Source organism: Sturnira hondurensis, unplaced genomic scaffold, assembly GCF_014824575.4.
Source record: "Sturnira hondurensis isolate 20B ecotype Veracruz unplaced genomic scaffold, ASM1482457v3 Scaffold0008782, whole genome shotgun sequence".
Lineage (NCBI taxonomy): Eukaryota > Metazoa > Chordata > Mammalia > Chiroptera > Phyllostomidae > Sturnira > Sturnira hondurensis.
In genome coordinates this window covers 7,857,438-7,885,372 of record NW_028081413.1, presented here as the reverse complement: position 1 = coordinate 7,885,372, position 27,935 = coordinate 7,857,438, and the positions used below count along the sequence as shown (strand labels likewise).

General features: G+C 36.6%; 1 protein-coding gene across 3 annotated transcripts in view; it reads left to right on the top strand.

Moving 5' to 3' along the window:
- The window catches only part of SLC12A6 (solute carrier family 12 member 6), a 98,660-nt gene that overhangs the window by 40,292 nt on the left and 30,433 nt on the right, over positions 1–27,935 (top strand). For 2 of the 3 annotated variants that reach the window (XM_037056145.1, XM_037056148.1), the window contains one exon: positions 14,434–14,478. The exons of the other annotated variant lie outside the window; for it this stretch is intronic. In XM_037056145.1, the coding sequence (XP_036912040.1) occupies positions 14,434–14,478 (45 nt within the window). The remainder of the gene's footprint in view (positions 1–14,433; positions 14,479–27,935) is intronic. 3 annotated transcript variants of the gene reach the window in all.

Here is a 27,935-nt window from a genome sequence, read left to right as displayed (position 1 = left end):
TGCTACAGTTAGTTCACATTAGTCCTTAGTCATTTCTTACTTAGCCTCCGAAAGCTGCCAATTGCAGTAACTTCCATAGGAATTTTTCTCAGATATAAATGTCATCTTTTTATTCCCCCATTAAAAACCCTGTAGTCTTTGCCCATTGCTTGCTGAATAAAGTCTGTACTGCACAGCACAGTAGGTCATACATGTTCCTCCATGATCGAGAACATCCCTTGCCTCCTTGTCTGTCTTTCATGCATACTGCACACCAGATATAAGAAATGTTCTTGAATGTCTGTTTTTTCCACATATTTGTTTCATCATCCTGGAAAGTTCTTTTCTGCACTTACCAAGCAAACACCCTTAAGACTGAGCTCAAACATCACTTCTTCCTTAGTGACTTTTCCATTACATTTTTCAGGGGTTGTAATGTACACTTCCATATCAATTTGTCTGTATCTCTAATATAGTACTATAATCATTCTGATGTAATTGAGTCAATAATGACAACTACCTATTACTACTCTTCTATAGTCCACACTAGAGACACTTGTCAGCACGTGCATAAATTACAGTGGTCTAGTAGTGAGTGTGCCTGTTGGTCTCCAATAAATCTGGCACTCATTTCCCTTTGCATATTGCACTCATGTTTCCTTACCTGAAAAATACATTCTTTTAAAAAAAAAGATTTTATTTATTTATTTTTGAGAGAGAGGGGAAGGAAGGGAGAGAAACATCAATGTGTGAGATAAACGTCGATCAGTTGCGTCCCACACACCTCCCCACCCAGGCATGTGCTGTGTCCCAGAATCGAGCCAACAACTTTTGTTTCTAGGGATAGTTCCCAACCCGCTGAGCCACACCACCTAGGTCAATGCTTTCATTTTTAGACTTCTACTTAAGAGAATTTCAGTGGTTTTTCCATCCCACCCATGTTCTGTTTATTCCTCCCCTGTGGTTTTAAGTTCTACATGATTTTTATAAAGTTTAAAAAATAATTGTACTTAAAGCTTACATTGCCTTGATCCATATTGTTCCCCTCTTTCTTTGGACCTTTGCAGCACTAAAGGCTATGTACCACAGGTGTTTGGCTCTCCCACCTTGGACAAAGCAGTTCAGTTTTCTCAGGTCTAGCTTCTTCTGAAACATGGGAATAATTCTTCATGTGGCTGCTGTGGAGATTTGGTATGATGAACATTAAAAATTTCCCCTAAATTTAATCACTGAGAGACTACGTTTATAATCTTCCCAGTTTGATATATCATCTTTGCATTAATTTAATATTTTGTCTTAAATTGAGATACTGATTTTCTGGGGGAGTTTTTATAAAGGAAACTGTCACTAAATGAAATGCCGGCATACTTGCATAAAAGACTGTAAACTAAAAATAAATGTAATGCAGACGACATTAATCTCACTAGATAACTGTTGCCAAGTAGAGGCTCTGAGCCTGCTAAAAAAGAGAACATCAAATTTGGAAGAGATGTTCAATACGTTCCAGCACGAACATTAAAAAATGATATTTGATAAAGTGCTTTGACTCTGAGTTAACAGGGTTAATGGCAGGGGTGTAAGAAGAAAGTGGAATCACATCCTGATCATCTAAAATCATAGGTAAAACCTACCAAGATGTTTAGAACAGAAGGAACTTAATACATTTTTAAAGGTAAAATTACAAAAAAAAATGTATACTTGTGTTCTAGGAGTATTCAAAAGTATAAAAATAACAGAAAATAGTCTGGTCACTAAACTTTCTCAAATACTTAAAACAGAACCATATTTGCTATTCCAGGTGGATGATCTTTATCTCGTCCTAACTTCTCTGCCCTTTCAGCCCTGACTCTGTATTGGATTTCATAACCACGGGAGCTTCCCCCACCTTTCTCATGCCCTGGGGGGGTAGGGGAGGGTGTCTTACCGGGGTAGGTAGTATTTCTGAACTCTTCTGTGTTGCAGTAGGCATAGTGTGGCCATTCATGGTCACTATATAGTTCTATTTTGCTGGTTTCATAATTATTTTAATTATTTCATGATTACCTAGTTGGAATGTCTTTTACCTTAGTTATTTCATCCTGGGATAATTGATTTAATTATATAACTAATATTCATTCTTGGATATTTGTAGGATATTTGTATGGCTATAGGCCTCACTTCAAGTTTCTGATGAGGTGTCACATTTTCTGAGAGACCTTTTTAGACTCAGTATGAAAACCAACACAGAAAACACCCCCACTAATCCTCTTTCTTCTCCTAGTCTGCTTTTTTTGTTTATGTCTTACCATTCTTGACTTATAATATAGGATGTTGTTTGTTTATTGTTTGTGTCTTCCCCCAAATGTGTAAGCTCCTTGATGGTAGAGATTTTGTTACTACAGTTTTATTAGTTAGAATAATGTTTCACATGTAGCAGGAGCTCAAATAATATTGATTGAATAAATGAATGAAAAGAACTACAAATTTTAAGCAACATGGACATTACATTTGCAAACTAACTCATGGGCTCCCTTCAGGAGGGAGAGCCCATCACTCAAGTCCCTTTAACATTTCATATAATAATGGTTTGGTGATGATGTACTCCTTTAGTTTTTTCTTGTCTGGGAAGGTCTTCATATTCCCTTCGAATCTAAATGACATCTTTGCATCTAAAACAATCTTGGCTATTGGTCCCTGCTTTTCATGACTTGGAATATTTCTTGCCAATCTGTTCTAGCCTGCAAAGTTTCTTTTGAGAAATCAGCTGATAGTCTTATGGGAATTCCCCTGTAGATAACTAACTTCTTCTATCTTGCTGCTTTTAAGATCCTCTTCTTATCTTTAACCATTGGCATTTTAATTATGATGTGTCTTGGTGTGGTCTTCTTTGCGTCCATCTTGTCTGGGACTCTCTGTGCTTCCTGGACTTGCAATTCTATTTCCTTCACCAGGTTAGGGAAGTTTTGTTTCTTGATTTTTTCAAATAAATTTCCAGTTTCTTGCTCTTTCTATTCTCCTTCAGGAACCACTAAGATGCAGATGTTGGACCTCTTGAAGTTGTCCCAGAGGCTGCTCATACTTGATTTTTTTGGATTTTTTCCTTTTTGTTATTCTGATTGGTTGTTTTTTGCTCCCTTATGTTCCGAATCATTGATTTGATTCTTGGCTTCATCCACTCTATTGTTGTACTTCTGTAAATTGTTCTTTATTTCAATTAGTGTATCCTTTGTTTCTGACTAGTTCCTTTTTATGCTGCAGAGATCCTAAGTTCCTTGAGCATTATTATAACCAGTGTTTTGAACTCTGCATCTGATAGATTACTTATCTCCATTTCATTTAGTTGTTTTTCTCTTTTGATCTGTTCTTTCACTTGGGCCATGTTTCTTTGTCTCCTCATTTTGGCAGCCTCCCTGTGTTTGTTTCTGTGTTAGGTAGAGCTGTTTTCACTTTGTGTCTTGGTAATGTGGCCTAATGTAGTAGGTGTCCTGTAGGGTCCAGTGGCACAGCCTCCCCAATCACCCAAGCTGGGTACTCAAGGTATACCCTTCATGTGGGCTTAGTACACTCTTGTACTTGAGCCATGGTTGCTGATGGCAGATCAGTGGGAGGGATTTACCCAGGCCTGTCAGCTGTAAGGACTGGCTGTACCCTTGAACACCAACCTCCACCTTCCGTGGAGGATCAGTAGTGCCTGGGCAGGGTGGAGGGGCTCTGACGTGATCTGTAGCTGTCTATTGGTTGTGCTGGCCCAGGGGTTTCCTGGGTGATGCAGGCCAAGGTCAGCCCTCACCAATCTTTCCTGAGCTATAAAGCAGTCAGGGGTCGTTGCTACTTGTGCTGGGCTTGTTTCCCAGGCAAAGGCAAACTGTGAATCTAGTCTGGCTGCTGCTAGTTCCAGACTTGTAATCCTTAGCAGGAGCTACAGGGGCTGGGACCTCACTGAGGCTGACTGTTCCTTGTTTCAGAGGATTTAGAAAGTTGTGAAACATGAGCCAAGACCAGCCATTCATGTAGAAAAGCAGCTTGGGTGGGCCCTTAAGGTGAGTCAGACTGAGTCTATGGGGATCTCCAGGGTGGGGCAAACAGTGTTAGCCAGGTTGATGGAGTCTCAGGTATGCCACCAGCTTCCAGGCTCTGTGGTTCTGTGCAGGATGATTCAGAAGAGGGACAATGGCCTCTGCCCACCTATCTGTCTGGGAGAAAGCTGTGCCCCCAGCTCTCACCTTGATGCTGGACACTTCAGTTTCTCTCTGTATGCCACTGCTGCCTTTCAAGCTGCTACCCCTATGCTTGAGGGAGTGAATCTGAGTGAATCCATGTATTGGTTTTTTAAGAGGAGCTGCTTGGGGCTCCAGAAGTTTCTTCCCCCAGCTCAATCCCCACTGTTTTTTTCAGCCAAAGGTTATGCAGATTTATCTTCCTGGCACTGGAACCCTGGCCTGGAGACTTGATGTGGGTCTGGGGCTCCTCACTCCTGAGATATCCTTGCTGAATTTTTATCCACCTCATGCAAAAGTGGGGCCAGCCTGTCCCATACCTCCACCCCTTCTGCCAGTTAATGGATGTGGTTTCTTTAATTCCATAGTGGTCAAACTTCCATTCAATTTGATTTTTGACTGTTCCAAGTGATGGCAGTTCTATATTTTAGTTGTAAGTTTGATGTGGTTGTGCAAGGGGGTGAGCCGTGTTTCCTTGTGCCACCATCATCACTGACCTATTTTCTTTTTAAACCACTTTCTTACTCACTGCGCTTTAGTGGCATTGATGTTTCCAAATATACAAAGCTTATTCCCATCTTAGGGTGTTTGCATAACTACTGTTCCCTGACCAGTCTTTTTGAAGATCTTCACATTGGCTCTTTTACATTCAGGGCACACCTTAAAGATTATTTCCTCAGAAAGGCCTTCACCCCCAATCCAAAATAGCCTCTCCATTAACTCTTTTTAATTTTGGCTTAAATAAGTGTTATAAAGAAAATAGCCCTGGCTGGTGTGGTTCAGTGGATTGAGTGCTGGCCTGTGAGCCAAAGGGTTGTGGGTTCAATTCCCAGTCAGGGCACATAACCTGGGTTGTGGGCTAGGTCCCCAATAGGGGGCACGCAAGAGGCAACTAACTACACATTGATATTTCTCTCCTTTTTCTCCCTCCCTTCCCCTCTCTAAATTAAATAAATTAAATCTTTTTTAAAAAGAAAATAGTTGTCATTCATTTTCTTTTATTCTTTGTCTCACTAAATCTGCATGAGAACAGGAAATTTGTCTTTCTTAATTAATACTCTATCCTAGCACGTAGAATAATGCCTGAAACTTATTAATTACTCAGATATTTAAATGAATGTATTTTGAATGAATGAAGCTTTATGATAGTCACCTGGGGCACTTCATAGAACTGCAGAATCTGAAGTTATTTGGGTTAGTTATATGACCCATGAATATGTAGTTTAACAAATATTCCAGATGATTATTTTGCATAGACAAATAGGGAGTTATCTTTGAAGCTTAGTATATTGATATAAATTAGTTGAACATTCTCAGAATGTGTGCCATAAAACAATAATAATCCCTCCCCAAACTGTTTTCTCACTAAGTCCCTATTAATATGCTACAGATTGTATACCAGCACTAAGGAATATGCAGTGTATGTGAAGTACATCAGCACCACAATTTATTTGCTCTGTAATTAGCTGTCTACAGAGATCCCTTACATGGCAGATGGACTGAACCGAACCATAAATCCCAGCAGAAATTATCTTTTTTTTGCAGAAGTAAACTCTTAATATCTTTTATTCCCAAAGAAATGTAATTTTATTTTTTAACTGTTGATGCTATTACAGTTGTCCCAGTTACCACCCCTTCACCCTCCCCCAATCATCACTCCCCACTTCCATAATCATTCCTCACACTGTTGTCCTTGTTCATGGGTCCTTAGTATATATTTTTTGACTAATCCCTTCACCTTTTTTCAAACAGTCCACACCTCCCTCCTCCCCTATTACAGCTGTCAGTCTGTTCCATGATTCTGTGCCTCTGGTTCCATTTCACTCATTAGTTTATTTTGTTCATTAGAACTCTCTTATAAGTGAGATTCTGTGGTATTTGTCTTTCAATGATTGGCTTATTTCACTTAGCATAATGGTTTCCAGTATTATCCATGCTGTCACAAAAGATAGGAGTTCCTTTTTTCTGTTGCGTATTATTCCACTGTATAAATATACTACAGTTTTCTAAACTGGTAAAAACAGATACTGCACTCGATCTTAGCCAAAAGTCCAAGTAGCAATATACCACAGTTTTTTAATCAACTCATCTACTGATGGGCACTTAATGTTGTTTGTAGTACTTGGCTGTTGTAATTAACACTGCTATGAACATGGGGGTGCATAAATTATTTTTAATTGGTGTTTTGAGATTCTTAGGGTATATTCCCAGCAGTGGAATTACTAGGTCAAAAGACAGTTCCATTTTTAGTATTTGAGGAAATTCCATACTGCTTCCCACAGTGGCTGCACCAGTCTGCATTCCCACTAACACTGCACTAGGGTTCCCTTTTCTCTACATCCTCACCAGCACTTGTTTGTTTATTTGTTTATGACAGCCATTTTGGCAGGTGTGAGGTGATATTTCATTATGGTTTTAATTTGCATCTCTGATGGCTAGTAATGTTGAGCATTTTTTCATATGTCTGTGGGCTATCAGCATGTTCTCCTTGGAGAAGTGTTTGTGAGGTCCTTTGCCCATTTTTTAAATTGGATTTTTTGTCTTCCTGGTGTTGAGTCATATGAGTTCCTTATATATTTTAGAGATCAAACCCTTGTCCAGTGTATCCTTGGCAAATATGTTCTCCCATACAGTCAGTTGGTTCCCTTTTCATTTTGATACTGGTTTCTTTAGCCATGCAGAAGCTTTTTAACTTGATGTAGACCCATTTGTTTATTTTTTTCCTTTATTTCCCTTGACCTAGGAGATATATCAGCAAAAATATTGCTGTGCAGATATCTGAGATTTTACTGCCTATGTTTTCTGCTAGGATTTTTATGTTATCATCACTTACATTTAAATCTTTTATCCATTTTGAGTTTCTTGTGGTGTATGGTGTAAGTTGATGGTGTTGTTTCATTTTTTTGTATGTACCAGTCCAGTTCTGTCAACACCATTTATTGAAGAGACTGCTTTACTCCACATATGTCTGTGCCCTCTTTGTCAAATATTCATTGACCACAGAGACATGGGTGTATTTCGGGGCATTCTGTTTTCTTCCATTGATCTATATATCTGTTCTTATGCCAGTACAAGACTGTTTTGATTACAGTGACTACGTAGTATAGTTTAACATCAGGTATTGTGATTCCTCCAACTTTGTTCTTCTTTCTCAAGATTGCTGAGACTATTCGGGGTGTTTTTTGGATCCATGTTCTAGATCTATGATACATGCCCTTGCTATTTTAATAGGAATTGTCAAATCTGCAAATTACTTTAGGTAGTATGGACATTTCAATGATGTTAATTCTTCCAATCCATGAATACAGTATATGCTTCCATTTATTTGTATCTTCCTCAGCTTCTTTCTTCAGTGCGCTATAGTTTTCCAAGTACAGGTCTTTTACCTCCTTGGTTAAATTTATTCCTAGGTACTTTATTTTTGGTTGTTGTTGGTATAGTAAGTGGGATTTTTTTTCTTAGTTTCTCTTTCTCATAATTCATTGTTGATGTACAAAAAATGCCATCTATTTCTGAATATTGACTTTGTATCTTTTTAAAGTTATATTTTTGTATATTAAAAATTTAAAGAAGTATCTTTCTGCTCTCCTTTTTGGGGTAAGACTAGAAATAATGATTTATTAACTTTTTGTATATATTATTTTACATTTTCATCTCATTATTTAATTTTGCTTTGGCTAAAATTGCCTGCTGTTTTCACCCATCTACTTATTTAAATGTAAACACAATTAATCTTTTAGAGAGAGGGGAAGGGAAGGAGAAAGAGAGGAAGAGAAAGATCAATGTGTGGTTGACTCTTGTGCGCCCCCGACTAGGGACCTGGCCCATAACCCAGGCATGTGCCCTGACTGGGAATCAAACTGGCAACTCTTTGGTTTGCAGGTCGGTACTCAGTCCACTGAGCCATACCCACCAGAGCATTAATCTTACATAAAATTTAAACACAATCTCATGTAAAATTTTCATGTCTATGTAATTTAATCGCAGCAAGTTCAAAATCTATGTGAAGAGTATATAGGCTTTTCAGATTTTACCTTATTTCAACTTGTTTCTCTCTTAGGTTTCCCTACCCATACAGTGAAGAAGAATTTAATAATTGTGAATGTTAGAGTAATTGTCTTTGATTCCAATTAATCATCTTTGCCTATTTTTAGTCAGGTGATTTCTTATAATTTTTATGCTTCTTTGATCTTTTAAAAGTCACAGTCCAGAAAATTAGAAATGTGTTAAGACTGGTAATTTCAGGTATTTGGTATTCTGCCCTGACCAGTGTAGCTCAGTGGGTTGAGCAGTGTCCTGCAAAGTGAAAGGTCACAGGTTCAATTCCAGTCCAAGCACAGGCCTGGGTTGTGGTTTCCATCTGGGTCAGGGTACGTGCAAAAGGCAACTCATTGAGGTTTCTTTTTCAAATCAATGTTTTTCTCCCTCTCTTTCTCCCTCCACTCTCCCCCTCTAAAAATAAATAAATAAAATCTTTAACTTAAAAAAGTTATTTGACATTCAGAAATAGTTTTTGTAGTAAATCTAGATAATACAGATAGTAGCATGCATAACAAGCTAAATGTCCTGCTATATATGCATTTGGTCATGTCTACTTTTTCTAAACAATTAGGCAACAGTCTTCACTACTGATTGTGTTATTAATGAAATTACTTATTCTATCTTTAATGAAAACAGACCTTACACATTGTGTTTTAGAAGCAAAATACAAGCCCTGGCTGATGTGGCTCAGTGGATTGAGCGCTGGTTTACGAACCAAAGAGTTGCTGGTTTGATTCCTGGTCAGAGCACAATGCCTGGGTCGCTGGCCAGGTCCACAGTTGGGGATGTGTGAGAGGAAATCACACACTGATGTTTCTCTCTCTCTTTCTCCCTTCCTTTCCCTCTCTCTAAAAAAATAAATAAGCATAATCTTTAAAAAATATATACAAATAGCCTTTATTTACTTCAAATTCTCTACCAAGAATGGTAGATGAAGTGATTATCAAAGGAAATTCAGAAAAAGACTATTGCTGTGGGCAAACTAGGGAAAACAGTAAAGTTCTTCAGCACAACTATTTACAGAGGCAGTTTTGCAAGTGAGGTCCACCCACAGTCATTTTTCTCTACTTTCCAAGGTACATGGCAAGATACTGAATAAAATCTTCATTCTTTACCATTAATTCAAGATAAATGTATTGAACAATTGCCTACTTGTAAAATGACTATACCATTACTGTTACGAGAAATACTGTGTTGGCCAAAAAGTCTGTATGGTTTTTCCCATAAAATAAAAGATACATTTTTCATTTTCACTAATAACTTTATTGATTTGGATATTTTGAGTATGTCAGCTATCTCCCACGTGGTATAATTGAAACAGTTAATGTTTCAGCTTGATCACTATCAACTTCAACTGGTTCCCCCGACCGTGGAGCATCATCCAGCAGGAAATCTCTAGTACGAAACTTCACAAACTACTTTTGACACATTCGATCAGTCACACCATCTCCATTCACTTTACAAATATTTTTTGAGTTTCAGCTGCATTTTTGCCTTTCTTGAAATAATAAATCATAACATGCTAAAATGTTGCATATTTTCTTTCATCTTCAACATTAAAATGGCTACACAAAAATTCATCAATTTTAGTAAGTTTTTTTAAATGCATGCTGATATAACAGCTGTCACAATACAATCTAACAAAATTGTTTTAAGTGAAGTTAAAGACAATTAAGTGCTACTACAGCCACTGTATGCAAAAACAAAACAAAACAAACTTCTTGGCCAACCCAATATTTTCAGCTTATTTCAATGATTGCATTTGTGAGAAGGCTTATGTTTCTATTTTTTATTTAAACTACCATTTGACTAATAGAGTATCACAGGATTTTGTGTATTAATTGGTTATATTATGACGCAGAAGTAGCTTAATATTAAGACCATGGAAGAGTAAAAACAGTTATTGGCAGATTGTTCCTATTACGGAAGTAATTTGGTTAAAATTACTCATTTTGAGTAATATAAGGGACAACTCCCAGTCTTAGACAAACTTGGGCGTGCTCTCGCCAGTGACATAGGCAGGAAAAATGTTAAATAGGAGAGTTCAGATACAATACAATAGAAAGATGCCCAGACACATCTTAGATGCCCAGAACAATGTTATGTTGACTACAGTACACAATTTGGATTGCATACTCCGAAACGCCCTTCAGCGTAAGGTATTTACCAATTGTGGTTTTTACAGGCATGCTCAGTTTCGTTCTAGTGGTTTCATGAGCCTATTTATGCCTAGATTTGCCCTTGTTTCAGCTTTTACATATATTAAGGAAGCGTTCACAGGTTCTGAAGGGTTGGTGTTCGGTTTACCAGATTAGTAAAGATTGCCCCTCATCCTTTCATTATAATTGAAAAACAGGTATCTGTGTTGTACTTTCAGGGATCTACACAAGGGTGTTCAAAGGGAGAGTATTAGCTTGACTAGAGAATACACACATATACATATGCCCAGTTGAGAAGACAAGGAAGATATAGTACAGAAGGACATAATTCTTTTTAAATAAAGTCACTTACACTCCCACCTCTAAAATCATAGTTGCTCTGCCTGAGTATTCTGAGGTGTTTTTTCATTTTTATTCATAGATACATTTCCTAGCAATTCCGGACAGCTTGTTCTAGTCTATCATACTTTGTTTTAGAATAAAAAAGTTAGAGAATTGAGAAACACGGTCATAGGTTCTCAAGACATCAAGACTATTATTTGTATCCTTTCTCTTTGGCAGTAGTGTGACGTGTGTTTGGCCATTTCTTAATCTAGGCATTTGTTTTCTCCACTACAAATAGTAAAATCCAAGATTCTCAATTTGTTCTATCTTAAGCACACCTGAGAAAGGCATTCCTATTGATTACAGTAGATGGGAATCAGAATCTTGAGAAGGGATCTTGGTATGGTGTTAGGGAGAAAAGTAGAGGCTGGTAACCCCTCTCCTCCTTATCCTTAGAATTACTAGAGTACATCTAGATGATGACCCAAGTTCTGGTTCTAAACTTCTATTTTCCTTTCTCTACTCCTTACATACTATCTGTACACCTGCTTCTCTATAATGATTGGGTTCAAATTTTCCCCTATATGAAAGAGAGAAGGGGCCAGGAGATGGGGAGAGGAAAAGGGAGAAGATCTAACATATTAACTTGCTATGGAACTGTCATTCCTGCTGTCTCTTATGTGCAAGAACAACTCATATTCTGTTTTATCTCTATTTTTATTGTGATCTAATAGACATACAACCTTATATTAGTTTCAGGAAATTTCATATTTGTACATACTACAAAATGATCACCACGTAAGTCTAGTTAACATCTTCACCAGAAGTAGTTGAAGATTTTTTTTCTTGTGATAAGATAAATTCTATTTTACCATGGTGTATGTCCCTTTAAATATATTGTTGAATTCATTTTGATAATATTTTGTTTAAGATTATTGCATGTATATTTATCAGCCAGCAATTTTCTTTTCTTGTTCCTTGAGTGGTTTTGATATCAGGGTAATGCTAGCCTTGTAAAATAAGTTAGGAAGTAGTCCCTTCACTTCCTTTTTTTGGGAAGAGGTTTTTTTTGTTTTAGATTTTATGTATTTATTTGTTTGATTGTTTGTTTGTTTGTTTGTTTATAGAGACAGGGGAAGGGAGAGAGAAAGAGAGGGAGAGAAGCATCAATGTGTGAAAGAAGCATCAGTTGGTTGCCTCTTGCAGGCCCCTAACTGGAACCTAGACTGCAACCCAGACCTGTGCCCTGACCGGGAATTGAACCAGTGACCCTTTGGCTTGCTGGCTGGCACTCAACCCACTGAGCCACATCATTCAGGGCTTTGGACGAGTTTGAGAAAGATTGATATTAATTATTTGAATATTTAGAAGAATTTGCTAATGAACTGTGTTATTTATTTAGATAGGAAGACAAGTTTAAATTAAAACGGAGAGTTTACCTGCTACTATGTTGCAGAAAATATGTTAGAATAGAAAATCTGGGGATTTCTACTTTTTGAAATTAAATTAAGAATGAAAACTCTTCCAAAAATATATCTTAGGCCCCTGGCCTGGAAGCTCAGTTGGTTAGACCATCACTCCATTATGTCAAGATTGTGGGTTCAACCCCCCCCCAATCAGGGCATATATGAGAATCAACCAATGAATGCATAAATAAAATGAAACAATAAAAATATATCTTAATTCCTGGGGGCATGGATATGTGGTTGCCTCTTGAATGGTGGCATGCAAGAGGCAACCACAAACTGATGTTTCTCTCCTCTTTCTCCTTCCCTCTCCTGTCTCTACATATAAATAAATAAAATGCTTAAAATATATATATCTTAAAATACACACATAACATATGAAACTTTAGTTTTTTGAATCAGATTTCTGCTTTATTTCTTCCTTGAGTATAGTTTGTAGAGTACACATCAGAAACCAGGATTTATTAAGTATTCTGATTTATTCTTTCTGAGATGCTTAAAGTGTTAATTAAAATTATACACAAAATATTTATATTTATAAATACTGTGGAAAATATTATTTGCATTTTGTTAACAACAATAATCATTCATCTTTTTTGTATCTTGGACCACACTCCCAGCCTGAAGCCTACAAATTCCTTTTCAGTATTATGTTTTTAAGTGCATAAAATAATATGCACACATACATATACATAGGAGTAAAAATAACCCCATTATATTAAAGTATAGTCATAGAATATTAAACGTGTGATCTAAGAAGTGCTTTTTTTGTCAATGCATTGAGTAAGACCTAGCATCCATTTAAATAATTACTATAATTTCGAAGTAATATTGAACCTAAAAGATATTGCAATATATGCAGAACTGTTAATGTGATAGGAAAATATCTGATATTTATTGTTGACAAAATCACAGGTATTTCTGTGTAATTTGTTGCCTAGAGTAAACTTTAGTTAGAGGTTCATGAAAATAAAGGTGTAACCTATTTTCCCATTGTTGCTCACAGACCACCCTCTTACCCCTTACCCCTCCACGCCCTGTCTAAAATTTTTATTCCCCAGACACATTTGAGGAAGCCAGATGTAATCCTCTGTGTCACAAGAGACTTAATCTTTGAGGAAAGTAGAGCTATTTTCCATATTTAGCCCTTAATGCTTTTCAAACCTTTAAAATAAGCAAGTGGTTGGTTGTTAAATGGTGATAGTCAGTATCTCTTTGCATTAGGAACTTGGCTTATAGCCACTAATTTTATAATAAATTACTGAAGAAATAGATATTTATAAAATCCAGTTTTGTCATTTTATTTGAAAGTCGAATGAGGCCATATCTGCTAATAGTTATGAGTGCTTTACCTGTGTCTTCTTGACTTTGAGCTGCTGTGGTTGTATGTCATATGTTCCGTTGTTACTAAAGAGAAAGTGTAACTGATGTTGTAGGCCCCGAATCATCCTTCTGCTTTATAAAACTAGTATTGCTTCATTAAACCTGTGTTACTATTTTAATTTACTTTTTATTTTAGTAAATATATATGAAATAAAATCTACCATTTTAAGTGCACAATTCATTGACATTAATGGCAATTCCCAGTGTTGTGCAATCGCTACCACTATTTCCAAAATTTCTCGTTGCCCCAAACAGAAACTCTGCTTATTAAACAATAGCATCCCATTCCCCACTCCTTTTGCATCTGGTAACCTGTAATCTACTTTCTCTCTACATAAATTTGCCTTTTCCAGATAATTTATATAAATAGAATAATACAATATTTGTTCTTCTGCATCCAGCTTGTTTCCCTTAGCATAGTATTTTCAGGGTTCATCTATGTTGTAGCATGTATCAGAACTTTATTTTTTATGGTTGAAAGTATTCCATTGTAAGTGTATACCACATTTTGTTTCATCTATTCTTCTATTGAAGGGCACTTGGATTGTTTCCACCTTTTGGCTATTGTGAATAATGCTGCTATAAACATTGTCATATAAGTACCTGTTTGAGTCCCTGTTTGAGACCCTGTTTTTATTTCTTTTGGATATGTACCTAGGAGTGGAATTGCTGGGTCATGTGATAATTCTGTTTAACTTTGCAAGGAAGCAATACAGTTATTTTATAATAGTTCATTATATTTTTATTATCTTTCATTAATGTTTCTTAAGTACTTAAAATTTTTTTGCTTATTTCCTTTGTTAACTTTTGTTGTTGATTTTTAAGAAATTATTTGTTTTGGTCATTCATTTTTTTTTCTTTTCTTTTCAATTGTTTGTTTTTCAGACCCAAGTCAGAACTCCATCACAGGGGAACACAGCCAGCTGTTAGGTATAGTATTATATTACTGTGGGAACTGAATCTCTCTAACATTACCCTTTTCCTGTTTATACTAACAGACATTACTCCTTTCTCTAATTCTATTTTCTGTCTCCTCCTTTTCTACTTTTCACTCCTCAACTTTTTTTCCTGCTATTTCCATTCCCAACTTGGTAAGTTTCAGGAAACTACTTTTGTAATTGGTTGCTAAGACTCAATTTAGCTATACTAAAAATAATTTTAATACAAATACCAAGTTATGTTGTACATCTTAAACTAATGTAATGTTTCATGTCAATAATACCTCAGTAAGAAAGGTAATTTTAGCATGGTCTGTGGTGTTAAAAAATCTGTAGGAATTGGAACTTCTCTTTCCAAAATTTTGAAAAGAAGGTATTATAATAGTCTGTAATATTTTGGGTTTTGCAGCTACTTTGCCCTTTCCTTTTATTTTTCTCAGTCTCTTGATCACCTTCATTTTAATTACTGCAAGTACTTCATAAACAGCAAGCTATAGTAATTGATGTCCCAGTTCCTTGTCTGTTATACGTTATGGAAATGAGTTGATTTCCTTTAGGCATTGCCTATTTACATTGCAGTAAGCTTATAACTTGACAAGAATTTCACATCATCTCTGAACTGATAAATTTTTAAAATATAAAAATACTCAGGTGAGGAATTCATACAAAAGGTATATACTCTAAAGAAAGTAAAAATCCTCCAGAGTCCTTTCTCTCCATCACTTCACCTGTACTCCCAAGATACTTGCAGTTAACTCTTTCTTGGAAATTCTTCTAGAAATTATTTTTGTTGTCCAGTGACAGTTGTCCCAGTTTCTTCTAGAAATTTTTATTATTCATATTATATATTACTATCTTTTTTTACTGCTTTTTATCAGTGGAATTATATTACACAGATTGTTCTATGACTTCCTTTTGTTCACTTAACATTTTGCCTTGGACATCTCATACCAGTACATAAAGGTCTGCTGCATTTCTTTGTGGTGTAATAGTGTTCCACTGTGTTCCTGTGCTCTAATTTTACTCAGCCAATTCCCTCTTCATGAACACTTGAGTTATTTCCAGCTGTTTTACTGTTACATTATGTTGTGGTGAACATCTTGTACATGTATCCTTGCATTTCCCTTGCCAGTGTATTTGTAGAATAAATTCCTAATAGATTAATTCCTAATAGATTAATTGCTTGCTCAAAGGGTATGTACATTTTCAAAAAAATACATCAACTTAAATTCCCACCGATAAGGAGTATGGAGGTATACTTGGTTCCCTGTCATCAAAAGTAGGTATTATCTGTTGTAAAATTTTTCTTCATCCAGTCAGTGAAAACAGCATCTCTATTTTGTATTTGTACTTAATTATAAATAAGTACTTTTAAATATATGAACAGCCATTCTTTTGTATGTGTACCTTCTGGTTTGAGGCTTAGTTTGACTTGTATATTGCTGAACTTTTAGCTGTTTGAATACGTGCAAAGCAGCTGTGAAAAAATGTTAGCTCACAAAATGTTTGAGGTAGGAAAAATACTTGACTTGTTTGCTTATTAAAGGTTCAAAGTATTAGCTAAAGAAACTGCCCTAGAAGGTGTGGCTCAGTTGGTTGGATCATGAGCCCTACCTATACTTAAAGGTTGCTGATTTGATTCCCTGTCTGGGCGCATTCCCAGGTTCCAGGTTTGAGCCTGCGGGTTCAGTCCCTAGTCAGGGCATTTATAAGAAGGCAACCAAGTTAATGTTTTTCTCTCACACTGATGTCCGCCCCCCCCCACCCCCGCCACCTCTATTTCCCTCTCCCTCCCTCCCTTTCCCCCACTCCCTTCCTCCCTGTGTCCTCCTTCCTCACCCTCTGAAAGCAATGAAAAAAATGTCTGCAGGTGAGGATAAAAACAAAAAAAGAAAGATACTGGGATACTTCTTTTCTACTCTTTCAAGGTTAAGGACATAAACTTTGGGTCTTCTCATTCCTTTGAGTGAGCTTATGTGCTGGAATAGTACCAGACACCCTAATCACTAAATAGATAGTTGTTAAGCAAATGATTTGACAGAAACAGATAGCTACAAATCTGATTACCTAGCCTTGTGGTATGGAGGCTGTCACCATTCTCTTTTTCATACTTTTATGTTAGATAGTTTATTTAAACTGCTCAAAATTAGTGTTTATATAAAATTTTCACATTTGTATCAGGAATGGTTAAGATTTCGTTGAAAGATTTTGCTGTATCATGAAAAGTGTATTTTCCCCTGAAACTATTAAATTGCTCCTGTCTCTCTGATACATGGCTGACAGCGAAGTTTGAGAGTATTCAGTTCATCATCTGACCAGGAACAGGTGGGTAATGGAGGTAGCCAATCAAGTGTACAGTTGGGGGAGTTGGCACTGTTTCAGTGTTACTAGGTGGATTTTGTTTCCAGTTAAGCACTTGAAGTAAAAGGTAGCACATGAATTGTAGGGAAAAGAAATAGTATGTGATTGTGAAGGAAAGATTTGCTTAGTCAGTTTTAGCCAAAAATCCTACTAGCATTTGCAGAGACTTCCAAACATTTGGCAACCTACAATTGCATTCGATTTTAAGCAAACCTGGGAATTTATCCAGAGAGTCTTCTGGCCAGATTCTCAAGTAAGTTTATCCTGCTTCCTATCCTAGGTTCTCAGTCCTAGGTTCACTAGGTCAGATTGTATTTCCTTTTTTTCTCATGCTCTTACTAACTACCATCTTCTCCCATCTTCAGTATCTTTAACTGCAGCCTCAAAATCTTTTTAAAAAACTGGTTTACTTTAAAATTGTTTTTGTTTGCAAAGAAGTGGAAGATATTTTGTTATATTTTCTGATTATCTTGTAGTTCTCAGAAAAGGAATTGGTAGCTTGAATTAAAATCTTGCCAGCTCTCTATAAAAACCTCCTTTAGGATAAATTTGGCCTAGTGGGTGAAACACTGCTTCATTTACCTTGGTTGCCTATTGAATGGAATTTATAATAGCCCTTTCCAAGCCTTCTAAATGTTTTTTCCTATCAACAGAGTGCAGCTCTTTTAATGTACGTACTCTTCTCTCTGACTCATCAGATCTCTTGCAAAATTCAGGGTCAGGCCGAGGAGATGCATGAAGGAATGAAATCGCTGTTGCGATAAAAATCAAGCTGTACACTTAGGATTTATGATCTCTCTCTCTCTCTCTCTCTGTAACTTTCAGTTTACAAAGCAAACAAGCAGTAGCCTTGGCATTTTTACAAGTTTTACCAAACAGTCAAGGAAAAATAATTCCACTCTTCTACAGTTTCTCTCATGGAATAGAAAAACAAGTAAATGTTCCATACTCCATTTGAGACTTGCACAACCTAAATACCAAAACTTAACAGTGACAATATGAGAAAAGTATAGGCCAGTTTTACTTATAAGCACAGATCTAAGTAACCTAAACAAAATGTTTACAATCTGAATCAAGCAATATATTTTAAAAATTGTCCCTGTGAACAGGTTGGGTTTCTAGTAGAAAGAATGGTTGATTTATCATTAAAAATCAATTTATGTAACTCAGTATATTAACAGATTAGAGGAAAACTATCATAGAACCATATTAATAGATGTAGAAACAACATTTCATTTGAAACATATCCAATATTTAAATTCATGTTAGTTAAAAGAACTTACTGATCACCAGTGGAGTATTATGGTGAACCAATTTATTAATCGAGAGTTGCTCAATAAAGGGTAAAAATGAAGTATTTCTCTTGACTTTAACTATTCCAATGGATAACCAAATAGGACATTAGAAAGAATGTCTTTTTATAAAAGTATTCCAGCTAATTAATGAAAGAATAATATATTCAGAATATGACCATTTTTCAACCCCTCATGAAGTAATGGATCTAGGCATTAACCATCAATAATTGCTAGGATCTCAAAAAGAAAGACAGCCAGTTGACACAGGTACTTCCTGATAGAAGATCAAAATACTACTATGAAGGGTTTTCCTCTCTACCCCACCTAAAAATACTAAATGTGATTAAACCTTGAGACCCAACTATCAATTTATAGAAGTACCAAAAAAAAAAGTTAAACAACATTACATGGATGCCATCATCAAAATTTAGACCATCAGAAACAAATGACATACCATATTTTTTGGACAATAAGATGCACCTACATTTTAGAGGAGGAAAATAGGAAAAAAAATTTTTGAAGCAAAAAATGTGGTAAAATATTTAATAACATAAATAACAAGATACTTCACCAATGTAAATGTAAACAGGATTCAACAGCAGCATTAACAACCATTATTTCTCCCAAATTGGGTGGGAGGGTTGTGTCTTATAGTCCAAAAAATACTAGTTTCTTGAATAAATAAATTGCAAAGAAGGAGAAAGTTAAAGACTTAAGAGATACAGAAACCAATCATACTCTGTGCTTCTTAATTGGCTACTAATTTAAACAAATTCTAATATAAAAAACACGATAAGGGATTAATATCCAAAATATATAAAGAACTCATACTAGTCAGCACCAAATACATAATCCAATTAAAAAATGGGCAGAGGACCTGAATAGCCACTTCTCCAAAGAGGATGTACAGATGGCCAATAAACATGAAAAGATGCACAGTGTCACTAAGCCACCAAAGAAATGCACATTAAGACCACAGTGAGATACTACCTCACAACCTGTCAGAATGGCTAACATCAATACATGAACAAACAACAAATGTTGGTGAGGGTGTGGAGAAAAGGGAATCCTTGTGCACTGTTGGTGGGATTGAAAATTGCTGCAGCCACTATGAAAAACGGTATGGAGGGTTCTCAAAAAAAAAAAATAGAGCTACCATGTTACCCAGTAATTCCACTCCTGACTGTATATTCAAGGAAATCCAAAACACTAACCTAAAAGGATATATGCACCCCTGTGTTCATTGGAGCATTATTTACAGTAGCCAAGATATGGAAGCAGCCCAAATGTCCATTAGTAGTTGAGTGGATAAAAAAATGTGGTACATCTATACAATGTAATATTACTTGGCTGTAAAAAGAAAGAATGAAACCTAACCATTTGCAACAATGTGGGTGGACCTAACGGATATTATGCTGAGTGAAATAAATCGGATAAAGACAAATACAGTGGAACCTGGTTCTTGAACTTAATTCATTGTGGGAAACTGTTTGAGAAGCAGTTTGTTCAAAAACCAAATCTCCTTTGTCACTTGAGAGACACATACTGAAAATACAGGTATTAGCATGAAAGTGTTGTCAGGTGGAGAATCGAGACCAAAGTTCTGTTCAACATCTGCAACATTTTTTCTGTGAACAGCTTGATGAAGAATTGAATTGTTCCTGAGCTGAGATGATCAAGAAAAGAGGTTTGACTGTACCATATGATTTCACTTATATGTGGAACCTAAAGAACAAAATAGACAAACAAAACAGAAATAGACTCATAGATACAGAGAGCAGACAGACTGAGGGTTTTCAGATGGGAGGATAGTTAAGGGGGCTAGATGAAAAAGGTGAAGGAATTAAGAAGAACAAATTGGCAGTTAACAAAATAGTCATGGTATAAAGTACAGCATAGAGGAGATAGTCAATAATATGGTAATAACTATGGGTGCCACATGGGTACTGGAAATAGTAGGGGAACACTTTGTAAAGTATGTGATTGTCTAACCACTATGCTGTACACCTAAAAGTAATAAAACATAATATTGAATGTCAACTGTAATTGAAAAATGAAATAAAAAATAAAAACCATAATTTATAACATTTGCAACAACTTTTCATGTTCACATAGTCACATAATTCAAACCCAAACCTGTGCCAAGGAAAATTAAGTACATTTACTGTTCTGCTTAGCTCAGACCAGCAAAAGGCTATTTAACAAGGTCAGGAGGATAAGGGAAGAATCTGAGACTCACTCTTAAGCCCAAACTGTAGTGTAAGTGGTATTTGACAAAAGTAACATTATACAAGTAATAGCACCACAAAAATAAGGTTTTTATAAAGAGCAAAATGTACCATTTGCAAAAATAAAAGTAAGAAAATGGACACCATAAAAATGGAAATCTGAAATCTTCAGGAGAACCAGTGGTATTCTTATCATTTGAATTGCACAATGAAATACCCAGCGGTGAGTTTCAGAGTAATATCAGCATTATTTGGATAGTAAAATGAGAATAAAGAAACATAATAATGATACAATGGGCTGCTTAATTCAAAGCATTACCGAAGCCAGGCTCAGTACATATTATCCAAAGGAATCTTCTTAGAATTCTGGATAATCCTAAAACAGCCCCAGCATGTGGATTTGGTTCTTGTTTTTGCACAGTAAGGTTATTTGCTATTCAAACTCTAGAACTCCCATTCCGTTTGGGATTTCCTGGGGTCAGAGCAGTGACTCGGAGTTCTGAAAGCTGTTCAGTCTATCTGAAACAGCATGATTTCCCACCAAGAAGTGGTCAGTGCCTTTCAGTATACTCACTACTGACTTTATGCCTGATTGATCCATGCCTTTCTCTTTTTCTTTTTAATCCTCACCCAAGGATATGTTTTTATTGATTTAAGACAGAGAGAGAAATGTTGATGTGAGAGAGAAACATCGATCGGTTGCCTCTCACATGCACCCAATCAGGGGTCAAACCCACAACCTAGGTATATGTGCCTTGACCAGGGATTGAACCGAGAACCTTTTGGTGTACAGAATGATGCTCCAACCATCTGAGCCAGGGCTGGTCCATGACTTTCAATGAAAGCTTTGAGAGCTTTCACTTCTAATGAGAGCTTTGTTCCTTGCCTGATTGATCAGGAGCTCCACAGGACCCTCCCATTTTACACCACTATAAGTAGACCTCTGGACAACTTTGGAGTCATCATTGGTTTCATAAATGTAGGCAAAGTGTCCAGAGACATTCTGCTACCTGTAAAAAATTAAGCAAGCAAGCAAATGGGAGTTAGGCAAGAATCAGCCTGGACCAGAATGTCTGAAAGTTAAGGTGGTTGCACTTGCAACTTGAGACTCATGACCCCAAATGTAGATGTGCCAGGACTGCAGCCAGGGGAGCCAGAGCTTGTAGGAGGATGGCTTGTGCCAGCAGGCAGCAGGATGGGACAGGAAGTTCTGAGGACAGATTTTTATAGCAACAGTATTGTAAGGCTGTTGAACAACAAGGAAATAGTGTGCCAAAGTTGGGACTCCTACTCTTGTAAACCTTAAGGGGATGAAGTTGTCCCGAGTTTTGGATACAAGCTATTAAATGTCAAATCAATAAAGGATGCAATTAGGAAAAGTAACATACTCAAGAACAAAAGACTGTTTAGAGAAAAGGAAAACAAATGGAACTTGTAAAGAGAAAAAATATATAATTATTGATATAACAAATGAAGAGGTTAAACAGTAGAGTAGAAACTGGTGAAGAGAGCTGGTGAACAAAAAGTAAGTACATCTAGGCATATCTTAACGAAAGCTGTGCTGCAACTGAGAAAGATCTTGAAAGCAGCCACAGAGAAGACATTATCAAAGAACAGAATGACAACTATTTTCAACAGCCAAACAGATAACAAATAATGTTTTAAAGTGTTTGCAAAATTATCTTAGAATTATGCTTAGCAAGACACTCAGGAAAAAAGGCAGAATACAGACATAAAAACTGGGCCTTTTTTTTTTTGGCACAACTTGCTCTCAACTAATGGTTTTCAACTAGGAATAAGTTTGCCCCCTAAAGGATATTTGGGAGTATTTAGAGACATATTTTATCGTTGCTACTGGAGGAGATGCTAGTAGCATCTAGTGAGTAGAGACCAGGGATGCCCTTAAACATCCTGCAGTGCACTAGGCAGGTCCCCCACAATAAATCATCGTTTGGTTCAGAATTTCACATTGCTGAATTTGAGAAACCTTCCTCTAAAGGAATTGTAAAGGAAAATGATCCTAAAAGACTAGTACTTGGAAATGCAACAAAGAATATTGAACAAATGAAATGGTAAACACCCCTTGACCCAAGTCAATATTTCTGTATAAAATAATTTTAGTGTCTTATTTATGGAGTAAAAAATAAGACTGTTGGAAATATTGGACAGTAATATTAGGTAAGTCCAGAGGACAGAGTTGGAACTGAAGTGTTTGAAAGTCTTCGTTGTTTGAGAGAATGATTGTTATTGTTTAACTTACTTAACTTTTTAATATTTTTTACATAAGTTTTTAAAGCTAAAGTATGTGGTACAATTTCAAGAGTAATTATTAAAAGTATAGAAATAGAGTGTGGAAACTTCAGGAGAGGATAGAGGAAAAAATGGAATAAGGGAAAACATACCCCAAAAAATCCACAGAGAAAAAATGAGAATGAATGAATCATAGAGAAAGAAGGACAAATAGAAATAAAAAGATGGCAGAAATCCAGTCCAAATATATCACTCTCTAAGGTTGGTGGACTAAACTAGACAATTAAAAAGACAATTTGTCAGATTTTTAAAAATACAACTCTTACCTAAAGCAGGATATTTAACCAAAAGACAGGTAGTATAGCTATCATCTTTTTCCTTCTGTTGTCTTAGGGCTTATTTATTCTGCTGTCTTCCTAGCTTCCTGAAACAGCTACAGAGCTCATATAATTTTTGTTCTTTTTACTACTTTTGCCAGATTCTACAGGTTTCATTAAGTGGTTTTTTCATTGACACTCAAGTTAGTATTTTAATCTTTGATCCTTGAATTGTTTAGCAATATCCTTTTTTATTTCTACTCTTTTTAATTTATCTTTTTATAGTTAAATTCTTTTTTTTTAAGTTGTTGGGTTTGGGGGTTTTTTGTTTTTTGTTTTTTAAGGCTTTATTTATTTATGTATCTTTAGAGGGGAAGGAGAGAGGGAGAGAAACATCAATGTATGGTTGCCTTTTGTGCATCCCCTGCTGGGAGTTGGCCTGCAGGGAACCAGCCTGCAACCCAGGCATGTGCCCTGACTGGGAATTGAACCGCGATCCTCTGGTTCACAGGCCTGTGCTCAGTCCACTGAGCTACACCAGCCAGGGCATATAGTTAAATTCTTACTAAATTTTTATTGATCAAGATCATGGGCTGGCTGTATTATACCTGTTTAAAATTTATTGTCTTTAAAATCTAGTACGTAACTTTTTCTTTTGGGCTTTAACAATAGAAATTTAATTTCTCAAAATTTTAATTAATTTAAAATTTTCTCAAAGTTGTAGAGTCTAGAAATCCAAGATCAAGGTGTTGGCAGAATTGGTTTCTTCTGAGGCCTCTCTCCTGCACTTGCAGATGGCCGCATTCTCACTGTTCTCCCACGATTTTTACTCTGTGCACACTGTAGTACATAACTTTTTATACATTTTCCGTATATGTTTGATTAAAATGTATATTCTCTAATTGTGGAGGCAGGATTCTATGTCCATTTTTCATATTATTCAGATGTCTTTACCCTTGCTTATTTTGTCTTCTTCGTCTGTTATTGAGAGAAATATATTTAAAAGCTTCATGTGTAATAGTAGATTCATCTGTTTTTCACTATAGTTAAGTTGATTTTTTGCCTCAAATATTTGAGGCATGGGTGGGTGGGTGGATTCTGTAGGAAGCTTTTTGGATGAACTTTCAATGTGCCTTTCTTTCCTGTATTCATGCCCTTGAATAATCCTTCCCCTTTTAGTGAAGGTTGGACTTAATGACTCCTTCCAATTAATAGAATATGGCAAAAGTGATGTCACTTTCTAAATGAGAATACAAAAAGACTGTAACATTTGTCTTGCATTCTCTCTCTGGCTCTCTTTGGTGGCTGGCTTTGAGGGAATCTAGTTGCCATGCTGTGAGCATGGCAAGGCCCACGTGGCAAGGCCCACGTGGCAAGGAACCAAAAGAGACTTTAGGCTAAAAAGCCTGGAACTAAGTGAATCCTGCCAACAACGATGTGAGTGAGGTTGGAAGTGAATCTTCCCAAGGCCTTCAAAAGAGGCCCCAGTCACAGCAGACCCTTCATTGGTGCCTCATGGGAGACCAAAGCAAGGGCCCACCCAGCTAAGCCACGCCCATATTCCCAGCTCACACAAACTGGATAATAAGCCTGTGTGCTTTAAGTCACTAAATTTGGGAGTAATTTGTTAAACAGAAAGAGATAATTATCTGATAATAATAAAGCTATATCAAGTTTCTTTTGGTTAGTATTTCACCTGATATTTCTGTCTACTTTCAGCCCTTGTGTGCTTTTGTATCATGTCTCCTATAGACAGTGTATGCCTGGATCTTGTTTTATCCAATATCTGGGTCTTTGTTTTAACTAGTAAATTCAGTCTATTTGCATTATTATAATTATTGGTGCTATTGATATATTTGAACTATTCTGACATCCTAAATTATTCAGCTCTCCCCACTTTTCAGCTTCTTATTAAATCTTACTTAGAAAAAAAAAGCTATCTATATTACCCCTCTTCCACAAATAAAGGAACTAACATTAGAACACTCTCATATCATTCTCTCTCCCCAGACCTAACCCCCATCCATTGTGTGGTTCTTATCTAAAATAGGAGGTCAATGGGAAAAGAAGAGACGTTTGATAAATAGATTTGGGAGAACTATCCTTTTGCTTATGACTTCTGGCTTCTTTCTGTCTTTCTTATTCTCCCTTTTCCTCAGTCTCCTTCAGCCATGTTACCTGTTCTGTTTTATGAATCCATTAAGATTTTTTTGCTTTAGGATTTTTAAAAATATATTTTATTGATTATGCTGTTATAGTGGCCCCAACTTTCCTCCTTTGACCCCTCCACTCAGTGCCCCCATTCCCCCCAGTAATTCCCCCCCTTTAGTTCATGCCCATGGGTCATGCATATAAGTTCTTTGGCTACTCCATTACCTATACTGTTCTTAATACCCCCCTATTTTGTACCTTCCAATTTGTGCTTCTTAATCCTTGTACTTTTTCCCCATACTCCCTCTCCCCCACTCCCAGCTGATAACCCTCCAAATGACCTCCATATCTATGATTCTGTTCCCATTTGCTTGGTTTGTTTTTTAGATTCAGTTGTTGATAGTTGTGGATTTATCACCATTTTAATGTTCATCATTTTGATCTTCTTCTTATATAATTCCCTTTAGCATTTCATATAATAATGACTTGGTGATTATGAACTCCTTTAGTTTTATCTTGTCTGGGAAGCACTTTATCAGCCCTTCAATTCTAAATGATAGTTTTGCTGGATAGAGTTATCTAGGTTGTAGGTCCTTACTTTTCATCACTTTGAATACTTCTTGCCAGTCTGTTCTAGCCTAAAATAAAGAAACAAAGTTTCTTTTGAGAAATCATCTGACAGCCTTATGGGAACTCCTTTGTAGGTAAAACTCTGCTTTTCTCTTGCTGCTTTTAAGATTCTATCTTTAATCTTTAGCATTTTAATTATAGTGTGTCTTGGTGCGATCCTGTTTGGATCCATCTTGTTTGGGATTCTCTGTGCTTCCTGGACTTGTATGTCTATTTCCTTCACCAGATTAGGGAAGTTTTTCATTATTTTTTCCAAATAAGTTTTCAATTTTTTGATCTTCCTCTTCTCCTTTTGGCACCCCTACCATTCAGATGTTAGTACATTTCCAACAGGTTCCAGAGCCTATCCTCATTTTTTTTAATTCTTTTTTTTCCCTGCTGTTCTGATTGAATGCTTTTTCTTCCTTGTGTTCTAAATCCTTGATTCAATTCTCTACTTCATTCCCTCCACTGTTGGTTCCCTATGGATTTTCCTTTATTTCACTTAATGCAACCTTCATTTCTGCCTGGGTCTATTTTATGCTGTTGCAGTACCCAGTGATTTCTTTGAGCATTCAGTGGTTATTCAGTGGTTACGGAGATAACCAGTGTTATCATAACCACTGTTTTGAACTCTGCATCTGATACATTGCTTATCTCCGTATCTCCATTCTTTTTCTGGAGTTTTGTTCTTTTCTTTCATTTGGGCTGTATTCTTTGTCTCCTCAATTTGGCAGCCTCCTTGTGTTTGTTTCTGTGTATTAGGTAGAGCTGCTTTGACTCCCTGTCTTAGTAGTGTGGCCTATTGTAGAAAAGTGTACTTACTAAGTTGTATCGGGCGGAGCCTTAGGTAATTACCAGGGCAGGGGCAACCCGTTTCACCACTCTGTTACTCTATGTAGAGGAGGGCTAGGAGAGGAGTCAGTAACGCTTCCAGGCCTCTAGGGTTTTGCCTGGGAGGAAGCTGTCTCTCAGCACTCTCCGTGATGCCAGACACTGCACCTTCTCCTTGTATGCTAGTGGTACCCTTCCAGCTCTTGCCCTCATGCTGAATCACAGAGGATTGGGTCTGTGTGAGTCCTAAGTCTGTTTTGGATCCTTTAAGAGATGTCTTTTGAGAATCCTGCAGTGTTTCCCACCGCCCCAACCCTCACTGGTTTTACAGCCAGAAGTTATGGGGACTTATCTTCCTGGCACTGGAACCCTGGGCTGGGTGGTCTGGTCTGGGGCTGCAATCTCTCATGTCCCTCCCAATTTGTGGACGAGGATGTGGGACTCCTCATTCCTGTTTCCATGCCTCTCTGCAGTCTCTGCATCTCCACCCCTCCTACCCGTCTTGAATGTGGCTTCTTTAAATCCTTGGTTGTTGGACTTTCACACAGCTCAATTTTCTGACAGTTTTGGGTGATATTTGTTTTGTAGTCTAGTTGTATTTTTTTGCTATAGTTGTTCAAGGAGGGGAGGGGTTTTTACATATGCCTCCATCTTGACCAGAAGTCCTCTGCTTTAGGATCTTTTAAAATTGGTATTCCCATACCTGAAATGCAGGCTTTTTCTGACCATCTAATGGCCAGGGTATGTTGCTGCAAGCTCATACCAGCTCACAGAAGCCAATTGTATCGATCTTCTCCCAAAACAACATTTGGTGACTTCTCATTAGTAGTTGAAAATTGGCATGTGAATATTTACACCACAGAAATTGGCAAATATTAGAATAAGTAATTTTTGTTTTTAAATGCTGGAGAGCCTGCTTACCAGCACACCAATGATCTTACCTGAAGTTGTCCTTAATTTATCTCAGTATCTATATCATTGAATTGACAGCTTCTTGAAATGCCTTTTTTTGGTCTTTTGTTTTTATTTATTTTTGTCCTCTGTTACTTCAGTGTACTCAGAAGAAAGTAACATCTTTAACTGCCTGTCCACTGCTATATCCTGAGGGCCTAGAATAGTGCCCAGCATATCATAAGAACTTAATAAATACTTATTGAATAAATGAATAACTTGGAGTGGTGATAATTTTATGCTTTGTCATTCTCTTGCATATTTTCTGGAACCATTAGAGAGAGGAGTAGAATTATATTTTCCTTCCTTTTTCTATGTTTTTTATTATGGAAATTTCCAAAGGTTCAGGACAGTAGATAGAATATTATAATGAACCTTTATGAACCCCTTACCTAGCTGCAATAATGTTTTTAAGCCCCCACCTTTTTTCTTGGAATAATTTAAAGAAAATTC